Below are 9,950 nucleotides of genomic sequence, written 5' to 3'. Positions count from 1 at the left end.
AACCTGCAAGCCATTAGAAGTACTTTATTAACAAAAATTCTGCATGTACCCAAATAAAATATTTGTGCTCGTTGTTGGTCAGCCATTTTCCTCTACAAGCCGAAATCCTACTGAATTTCTGCTGCATGACAAGTGATTTTGATATCACCAGAAAAACTCCCAACCCGTTTCAGCACTTTATCCAAATTGGTGCCTTTCCACAAGTATATTCGAAGATGACTTTTTGCTTTGCAGGTTGACGGGAGTGAATGAGCTGCAATGGATAGGCTTTTGTAAACTCAACAGGGAAAAATTAATAAAGAGAGCTTTGAAACAGATCAGACTGCTGCGTCACCTCTCCGCGCAGAGCTGTGCCTGTAATGGCTGTGCTTCACACAGCACTCGGAGGCGAGCATGCCTTTAGTGTCTTATAGATTTAAATTTAATTTCTGAAATATACACAGCGCAACGATGGACGGCAGCTGTCGTGTGTTTGTTCTGCATAAGATGCTGCGATGCTTTGCTTTGCCGTACAGCTATTTTGCTGAATTGCAGCCATATTTCTGTCAGTACAAGTGATGGTCTATATGAGGGATTAATCTGACACCAGACAGTGATTCTTAATCCTTCAGTATATCATAATCTATTTACTTTGCATGCTAAGAGGATTTCAGCTTAAAAATATACAGGAAGTGATACTAGAAATGTACATAAGATCCAGAATGCTGTTTCCTAAAATCACAGTTTTTCATAAAAATTTTTAAAAAAAAAAAAAAAAAATCCTCTCATGACTTTCTTGGAAAAGTCCTGTCTGTCCTGAGGAAAAAAAAAATAGTGTTGAATAGGGATTTAAAGGGATTTAACTGGAAATAGGCATATGTTTTCCTTTAGGCTTCAGCCCTCTGACCGTTTTCACCCTCCTTTTTCTCCTCAGCTTGTTGTGCTTGGCCATACAACATGAAAGAAGAGCTCTCCAGTACAGTGGGTTCCTTGGCTTGGAGTTAAACCAGCAGATTTTTATTAACAAATTCAAAAACAGGTTTGGAACCCATGTGGGATTTATGTGCATTAACTGCTACTCAAAGTGCATGAATTAGCAGTGACTGGCTAATGTAGAGGTCATCACAGGGAAAACCACAAATGGTTGGGAGCAATGGCTCCTTATTCACCTGTAATCGTCTGTTTTCTTTGCGCCCTGCCAGAAAGGCTGTCTACAAAATAAATGTAATAGGCCGTGTCAGTGGGTATGCCTCCTGAAACTTATAACATGATTTATAATTATATTTTTTTAGTAATTTAATACATATAACATGTAACACTTTGCATCCACAAAGCACATCGTGTACCTGAACTGGAGACTGGTCACCCCAGCCAGCATCAACCCTGCCCACCTCTGCATGGCTGGGTGCTACTCAGGGTGTTCAAATCACTGGCTGGCTGTACCACATGTAGAGGGTTTAAAAGCAAAACTTACCAAGAGGGGATTTTGCTTGGAGCAAACACTCCAATGACAGCAAAGAAATCATGAGTTGTTTCAGCCCCATGATACACCAAGCATAAAAAATACTGGCAGCCCAAGCTGGATCGGACTCTGTCCTCTCTGTCCCTCTTTTCCTTCCCAAGTTCTGGCCCATGACTTAATGGCAGGGAAGCACCAGGTGCCTTTGGAGCAGGTGCCAGCACTTGGGCAAGAGACGAGAGCTTCACCGGGCTTGTGCCTGGTAACCCGGCATCTCAGCACCAGCCCCTGGGCCGCCGTTGTGCTCAGTGCAGCACCATGATCCAGCAGCAAATGCTCTTTAAAAATAAATAATACTATTGTAATAGTAGCCGTGCACCCAATAGCCTTCTTGCTTCAAACATGAGGCACTGAGTTACCCAGGCAGCTGTTTCACAACCAGGCTGCCCCAAAAAAGCCCCGTGATCCCGCCGGTGCCTGCTCCCAGCACCGGGCACCAGGCAGCAGCTGTGCCACGGTACCTGCCAAGACTTGTGCTCAGTGCAGCAGCGCCTGTTCAAGCCTCAGGGGAGCCCACGGTGGGAGAATTTCGCTCTGCCGCCCAAGTCCCAGCAGTGTGGGCGTGCTGCTGGTGAAACAGGGTTGGGGGGAGAGTGGGCACCTCCGGCTGGGGGGAGAGTGGGCACCTCCAAAAGCCGGACATGACCCTCCCCAGCCCATGCTCACCCGCCAGAGGGCATGAGTCACATCTTGCCCATGCTGCTGGCACCAACCCACAGGCAGCAGAAGGAGGACGAGGCCTGACCACACTCAGCTTGCCAGCAGGCAACATGCTGGTTAGTCACCATGATGTTTTTCCAGGGGAGTTTACCTAATATGAGGAAAAAAAAACCACCTCGGTTTTAATTGTTTTCCAGCAAAGCAGTTGCTCCCATTCAAGTTGTGCTCGTTGACCTTCAAAGAAACTCCAGGGCCGGGAGAAATGCAACAAAAAAATTAAAAAATTAATCCAGCCGTTGAGGGTAAATTCATTATTTGATGTGATCAGGAAAAGGTCTTCTCTGTGCCCCCACCGCCAGCCAGGCTCAGCGCCTGCTGCTGTGCTCCAGGTCTGCATGAGCGGGACTGGAAAATGCCCACAGCCCAAACTGTGGTGTGGGGGACGCTGGATAAGCAACCAGGCTGCGGCACTGGGTGCTGCTGGATGCCCAGAATGGATGGGGGATTCCCTTGGGGGATGTGGACACCCCTCAGAGACCCAAACTCCAAAGCAGATCCTGGACCCAGCTGCACTGTGGGATGAAGAGGTTTAGGACCATGTCACCAAAACCAAGGGAGTAAAATTCAGGCTTCCCTCCCACCTGTGTCTCGGTAGCACTGATGTATATACTGCATTATAATGAAATACAACTTCAATAGAATAATTTAGGTTGGAAAACACCTTTAAGATCGAGTCCAACCATAAACCTAACACTGCCAAGTCTCACTAAGCCATATCCCTACATGCCACATCTTTTAAGGAAGGTAAAGTGTGTGTCATTTTTGTTTAAAGAAATGAATGGGGGAGGAGGGCAGAGGAGAGTGGGGTGCGTTATACACTTGCTGGCTCTTGTCTCTCAGGTGCTTAGTAAATTTGAGAAGGCAACTTCAGTTCACTTTGCGTCCAGCTCAGGCTTAATTCTTTTACAGCTCCAGGAGGGCTGTGATAGCTTTTTCTCTTTAAAAGAAAGGCTGGTGGTTCCCATACCCAGCACGCCTGGTCCTCCCTCAAACTGCCTGTACAGCCACTCTTTGATGCAATGTGTGCTTTGCTACCGCTTGCAGAAGAGAACCATTATTTTGTATGTATCGATATATATATAAAAGTACTTATATATATGCACTGAAGGAGCCAACAAGGAAAACAGACATTTAAAGAAAAATCCCCTGAAATGGACTCGGCTGCACCCATCGCCGCCCATCTCTCCCTGCTGCAGCGTGTGGGTGCTGGAGGCCATCGGCTGCTCACCCTCCTGCCTCGGGGCTGTGCCACGGCTGTGATCCTGGAAGGGCACATGGGGCTTGTGCCGGCGGCCACCCCGCTGCAGCACATTCCCCAGCAGCCACAGCAGCACATTGCGGCCCTGTTCGCACCCCACCGAGGTGCTGGGGGGGACACGGGGAGGTGCAAACCCTCCCCAGAGCGGCTGCCGGGAGCGCACCAGTGCCTCAACACCCCCACAATCCCGGCTGCCCCAGGGGTGCTTGGGGACACCAGGGATGGGGGTACACGGCATGGCCCTAGGAACTACTACAAGACCACAGAGATGATGGAAATTTTGGGATTCCCCCTCTGACCAGTGCCATCAATGGCCCAAGCAGGGTGGCAGTGGCCCCAGTGATGCCCTCAGCTCCAGGCCCGCGGGAACAGCCCCAGCACCACTGGGCAGCCTCTGACAACTGCAGGCAAGGTCTGAGGAGATTAAAATAAAAAGGAAGGGGGGAAGATTATCACAAGAAATAATTCACCCCTGCCTCCCCAGCCAGATAAGCCAGCAGCAGCTGTGGAGGGAAATGCCGGGAGCCAGGGCTGGAAGCTGGTGCTGAACATCCCTCCCGGCACCTGCCTGCACGGCAGGAACAGAGGTCTGTCTGTCTGTCTGCATGGCTCTACATCTAGAGGGGTCCTTGCACCCCCCTGCAGCCCAGGCCTGCCCGTGGGTCCCGAGTTTGGGGGGCGGTCACCCCACTGGGTGGGTTTCTGCTGTTTCAGACGGTGCTTTGCCCATCCCACAGGTCCCACCGGCGCCACGGTGCAGCAATAAATCAGTAACAATTAACAATGTCGATTAATGCGAAAGCCGGTCCCCAGTTCACACTCACACCAGCAGAAGTGGCAGCGGGCCCCCCCTCCAGAGCACTCACAAACATCACACACACCCCCTGCCCATCCTGCTGGGACCCCCAGGAAGCACCTCCCAGGATCTCAACCCCCCAGGGAAGTTTCCTGGAGAAGAAGAGGCAGAGGGGAGGAAGGACAGGACACCACCATATTGATTAGTTCGGATTTTATTGGGGGGGGGGGGGGGTGGAGAGGAAAGAGGGGCAGTTTGCCTTACAGTGGAAGGGGTAAGTGTGAGGTTACGGCATCAAAAAAATCACATACACAGCCCCTCTCCCCCTACAGGGCAAAGCCCCTGAAAAGCACAAGCCTGGCACAGGCACGGCTACCGGGCAACAGGGCTGCTGCCCAGACCTGCAAAAACTCACCAACCAACAGAAGGGGCGAAAAACCAAACAAACAAACCAACCCCAACAAACCAAAAAACACCCCCAGAAAGTCACATCCCCCCGACCTCAAAGCAGAGCTGCTCTCCCCTGCATCCTTCCCCCCCAAAAAAGTAAACCAAAACTTTTTTTTCTTTCTTGCCTTTTTATTATTTTTAAGGGGTTTTTTTGTTTTTGTCTTTCAAAAGTTTTGGTGGTTTTGGTCTGCAGGTTGTGGATCAGCTGGGCAGCCCTTCCCTCCCTGCCCCGGACTGCTGTCCCTCCTCCCACCGCCCCAGCCCCAGCCCTGGGACAGCACGGCTGAGCTTGCACACAGTCCCCGAAGACGAACGGAGGACGCAAAACAGGGAAAGATTCCTTTTTAGTGAAGAAAATTAAAATTTAAAAAAGTCTTTTTTTTTTTTTTTAAAGTTCTGTTCCTTGTTAGACTCTAGATAAATGCCACCCAACAGCATCAACTAAAAATAATCATGGTCACTGGAACGGACCAAGTATTTACATCATTCCTGCCGCTCCCAGCAGCAAGAGGCTGTACAGGACTGGCAAGCTGGGGGGTCCCACACTCAGAGGGGGCGAGGGTCCCCACAGAAGCTGGGGGGCACTGGCAGGGCAGGAGCCAGCCTGCGCCTCTGCCTGGGGGGCAGCAGGGGAGACGCTAGGCTTTTTTTTTTTTTTTTAACTCCTCTTCTGTTGCATTTAAAAAAATAATAATTATAATGAACCCACTGAAGGGGCACAGGAAGCAAATAAATACCAGTCAGTAGGGATGGGGGTGGCAAGACCCCCGTCAGGGGCATCACCACTGCTAACGAAGAGCGGGGAGGAGAAGGAGGAAGAGCCAGAGTCTTGCCTGAGAGGCAGCGGGAAGACCCCAAGCTGGGGGTCCGTGGTGGTTTGGCAGGACAGTGGTCGGTCGGCCCCTCACAAGACCTGGAAGCGCCAGGATGCCTGGTCCTTGTAGTCAAGGCAGTCGGGGGAGTTGAAGTTGAGTTTCCAAGAGGCAGCTGCAGCAGGCTCCTTGTAATCCAGGCAGTCGGAGGAGTTGAAGGGCAGCCCGGTGCCACCGTAACCCTGATGATGGTGGTGATGGTGATGATGGTGGTGGTGGCCTGAGCTCTGGCTCAGCGGGTGGTGGTGGTGGTGGCCGGGCACCGAGGAGGGCCCCATGGGGCTGAGCTGGTGGGGATGGTGGTGGGAATGCATGGGCGCCAGGTAGGAGCTGCAATCCACACCCCCGAAATAGGACGAGGAGGGCGGCGTGGGGTAACCCTGCCCGTACCCCCCGCCTTGGCCATAAGAGACAGGGTAGCTGGCAGAGGTGGCCGCAGCAGCGGGGCCAGCCCGTTGCATGCAGGACGCAGCGGCTGGCGGCAGAGGCTCAGGCACTGTCACCCCCGCCGGCGCGGCGCCGGGAGAGATGGAAGCCGGGCTCCAGATGGACGATGCCGGGGTGCTGAGAGATGCCGGAGCACCTGCCGGGGCTGATGAGGCAGAGCTGGAGGAGGAAGAAGAGGCTGAGCTGGAGGCCGCTGCTGGTGGCGTGAACTGCCCGCTGCTCTCCGAACCCGAGCTCTCACGAGCCGGTGAGGATTTTTTCTTGGCCGGACGGCTTTTGGCCCCGCCACCGCTCTGCTGCTGCTGCCGGCACTTGGCACGGCGGTTCTTGAACCAGACCTGGAGTGAGTAAATAGGGTGCAGGGGAATGAGCAGCGGAATGAGGAGGGGTGGTGGGCTGAGCAGCGGGCCCAGAGGACTCCCCGCTCGCCCTGCCGCTCCTCCTCTCCCTGGGAGCACCCTGTCAACCTCACCCCAGCACCAGTTCTCCCAGCACCCACACCCAGCCATTAGCGCCACACTCCTCTGCACCTCAGAAAAAAAGAAAAAAAAAAAAAAAAAAAGTCCCACCTGGCACTCAGGCCACCCCATGTCCTGCCCCAAACAAGGATGTCCAGGGCCAGCGGCTGGGATGTCCCAGCTTGTATGTGTTCCCGGCACAGTGATACAATATGATTTTGGGGGACAGACCCTGCATGGGGTGCTGCCTGCATATCCCACTCTGCTGGACATCATTATCTGGGGACCAGTGCCAGCAGGAGCACCCCTGGGAAGGACCCAAGCAGTGAGGCTGCTACACCCGGGGGCACGTGGAGGGAAACAGAAAAATATTAATAAAAATAAAATTAACAAAAGAGCATAAAAAAGAAAAATAAAAGTCCCCCTTTGCCTGGATGCCCCCACTGCAGGACAAACAAGCGGTCAGGACCCACATGCATCCCAGACCCAAGGAAACTGGAATGAGTGTGGATGGAGAGCCGGGTCTGAGTCGTGCCAGCCCAGCCAGGCTGCCCTCACGTCCCACCCAGCCCGTGATGGCACGGGATGCCCCCCACGCCAGCCCAGTACCTGAACTCGGGATTCGGGTAGGTTGATCTTCAGGGCGACCTCCTCCCGCATGAAGATGTCCGGGTAGCGAGTCTTAGCAAAAAGCGCCTCCAGCACGTCCAGCTGCGAGCGGGTGAAGGTGGTGCGCTCCCGCCGCTGCTTCCGCGGGGTGGCTGGGGAAAAGCACCGCCATGCCGGTCACATCAGGTCCCTGCGCACCTCCCGCACCCCATCTCCAGCATGGTGCGAACCCCAGCACTCCTGGGGCAGGGGCCTGAGAAGCATCCCCTGCTCTGAGCCCGAGGAGCGGCAGTGCCACCCGCACACCCAGCCAGCGCTGCCCGCCAGGGCCGGCCCCTGCCCCACTGCAGCCCGGGCGAGCGGTGCAGGACTGGGGAAGGGTCAGGCCCGGCCCCAGCAGCAGCAGCGGAGAGATTTCGTTGCGTTGAAATAAATTTACTTTTTTTTCTTTTTTAATCTTTAAAAATCCAGGCAGGAACGAAGGAGCGCCAGGGACAGGGGGAAATTCAGCTGCTGTCCTCCCCTCCCACCCCAGGCTATGGGCAAAGTGCAGGGGGCACCCCCACCCCAAACTGTGTTGCCCCACGGACTCCTCCAAACCCTCCTGGGATGGAGCTTTTCTCCCTCTGCCTGCTCCCGGGCAGGAGCCCGCCAGGGCGTGGGTAGGTGATGGTGTGGGTGGGGAGAGGGTCGCAGCGCAGGGCACTCACCCGGGTACCCCACGGATGGATGCAGCAGGTCCATGGCGGGGCCCGTCAGCCCCAGCCCGTTCATGCCATAAGGAGGCTGTTTAAGGTAAGACATCATGCTAAAAGCCGGGCACGTTTCCTCCAAAGTCCCACGGAAAATTAAAAAAAATAAAATAATAAAAAAAAATCAGATGTGTGGGGTGGGGGGAAAAGATGGGGGAAAAATAAGCCCCAACAAAAAACAACCCCCAAAAATACCCCAAACAAGAGGCAAAAAAATTTAAAAGCCAACGATTAAAAAATTGAGCACAAAATCAGCATAAAAGGAGTTTTTTTCGTTGCGTCTCGCCGTCACCGCCGCGACGTCCTCAAGCGATCGCAGGCAAAAGGAAGGAAAAAAAAAAATTTTTTTAAATAAATAAAATGACAACGAGAACCGGGAAACAAAAAGGCGGATTTCTCCCCGCGCAGAAGCGAGGCCGGAGCGCCTGGGAAGAGAGCAAGAGAGAAGCGGGTTAGGGGTCCGGCCGCCCCGAGTCCTGCCGAGGGGCGTCCGGGAACTCGGCGGCTGCGCGCACTCTGGCGCCGGGGCACCGGGCAGACAGCCTTTAATTGCAATTTTTTTATTATTAGGTTTTATTTTAAACGAAGACGAGTTGCGTGCAAGTGCTGAGAGGCAACAGTGCCCGGCGATGGGTAGAGATAAGGCAATTATTTAAAAAGATAATTGGATTAGGAATCAAAAGGAGGTGCCAAAGGAGGGAAGTATAATTAATTTAAAAGCGAGCAGACGGGGACGTTTTAATTAGAAATGGATAAGAGTTATAAAGGGAAAAAGGAAAAGGGAGAGCGCAGCCACCCGAGCGGGCGGCCGGCGCCGACAGCCCAGGCCGGGACAGCGGCGGGGCCCGTCCCGGGGCTGGGGGGGTTCCGGCAGAACCGGGGAGGACACAAGGGACCCGGCAGCCGCCGGCTCGGGAAGCAGCGGCCGGGCTCGGTGGCAAAAAGCAGCAGATAAACGCGGACGTGAGGAAGGGGCGGAGAGACACCGGGCGGCCCCGCCGAGCCCCGGGGGCGGCCCCTTCTGCCGAGGCCGGGACCCCCCCCCAGCGGCATCGCGGGCATCCCGGCCCGCGGAGTGGGGGTGACGGGCAGCCCCTGGCAGGCCAGGGCCGGACGCCGGTCGGGCGGCAGCACCGTGACCCAGCGTTGCATAACTTTGCCGAAGAGCACGGCGGAGCGGGACCGTCCCGGGCGGCGACAGGGGAGAAAGCGAGAAATATAGGAGAAAAAAAAAAGGAAAGAGGAAAATCCCGGGGCAGCCTCAGCCCGGCCGTGCCCACCCCCTGCACGCACACACACACACACACCCGCATACGCGCCCCGGGTGCGGTGCCGCCGGCCCGCTCCGTCCCGCCGCCCGCCCCGTCGGGGAGCGCGGTGCCCGCCGCCCCCGCCCGCCTCACCTGCGCGGCCACCTGCGGAGCGACCGCCGTAGCGGGGGCTGCGTGCAGGGCGGAGCGGGCGGGGGGCGCGGAGAGGGGGGGAGCTGAGTAGGGGGAGGTCAGGCAGGTGAGAGGTAAGCTGGGGAAGGGGGCCAGGGGGGCGATGCCCGAAGCCGAGCCGCGGCCCCCCAACTTGTCGGGGCGCCCCGCGTTACCTTGCCAGCGGCCCGCGCTGTCGGGGCGATGGAGCCCTGGCCCTGATGAGGATTGATCACCTACCCCCGGCCCTACCCTTGTATGTGCGCGCAAAGCATCTGCGTAACCAGCCCGGCGCCAATCCCCGGCCGCTCCCCGCCTGACTGACAGCCGCCCAGGCAATGGCAGCGCAGGGCGCCGGCTCCCTCCGCGTCCCCCCCCCCCGCTTCCGCGCCTCTCCGCGCTCCCCCGCGCTCCCCCGCGCACCCGCAGCCGACGCGCCCGGCCCGGGCCCGGCGGCTCGGAGAAGTGGCCGGCGGAGCAGGGCGGTGGAAAGGGTGGGTGCGCAGGGCCCCGCGCAACCTCCGCGGAGGGGACAGGGCGTGGGAATCGTTAGAGAAGTTGTGCGAGGGTAGCCGCTCCGCGACCGCGCAAGTCTGCCCCTTTCCCCCGGCAGCCCCCTGAGCCGCTCCGCGCCCCCGCCGGCCGAGAGCACCGCGGAAAAGTTTCGGC

At 56.0% G+C, this 9,950-nt stretch overlaps 1 protein-coding gene across 2 annotated transcripts; it reads right to left on the bottom strand.

The window, feature by feature from the left end:
• Positions 1-5,626: 5,626 nt before the first annotated feature.
• Positions 5,627-7,915, bottom strand: OTX1 (orthodenticle homeobox 1). Of its 2 annotated transcripts, XM_065632241.1 has the most exons (4): positions 7,815-7,915; positions 7,465-7,478; positions 7,109-7,263; positions 5,627-6,379 (listed from the first exon to the last, which is right to left on the bottom strand). In XM_065632241.1, the coding sequence occupies exons 1-4, from the start codon at positions 7,913-7,915 to the stop codon at positions 5,627-5,629; spliced, it is 1,023 nt and encodes a 340-aa protein (XP_065488313.1). The 2 variants fall into 2 exon arrangements, with proteins under 2 accessions (XP_065488313.1, XP_065488314.1); XM_065632242.1 differs by lacking the exon at positions 7,465-7,478 and having other exon boundaries at positions 7,109-7,260; positions 7,819-7,915.
• Positions 7,916-9,950: the final 2,035 nt, after the last annotated feature.

Source organism: Caloenas nicobarica, chromosome 3, assembly GCF_036013445.1.
Source record: "Caloenas nicobarica isolate bCalNic1 chromosome 3, bCalNic1.hap1, whole genome shotgun sequence".
Lineage (NCBI taxonomy): Eukaryota > Metazoa > Chordata > Aves > Columbiformes > Columbidae > Caloenas > Caloenas nicobarica.
This window is presented reverse-complemented; position numbering and strand designations above follow the sequence as displayed.

What these genes read in the sequence shown, in the direction of transcription:
- OTX1 (XM_065632241.1), bottom strand. Translation starts at nt 7,915, where the DNA reads ATGATGTCTTACCTTAAACAGCCTCCTTATGGCATGAACGGGCTGGGG. An exon ending in TACCCGAATCCCGAGTTCAG is followed by an intron (nt 6,380 to 7,108) that starts GTACTGGGCTGG and finishes TACTCACTCCAG; the next exon opens with GTCTGGTTCAAGAACCGCCG.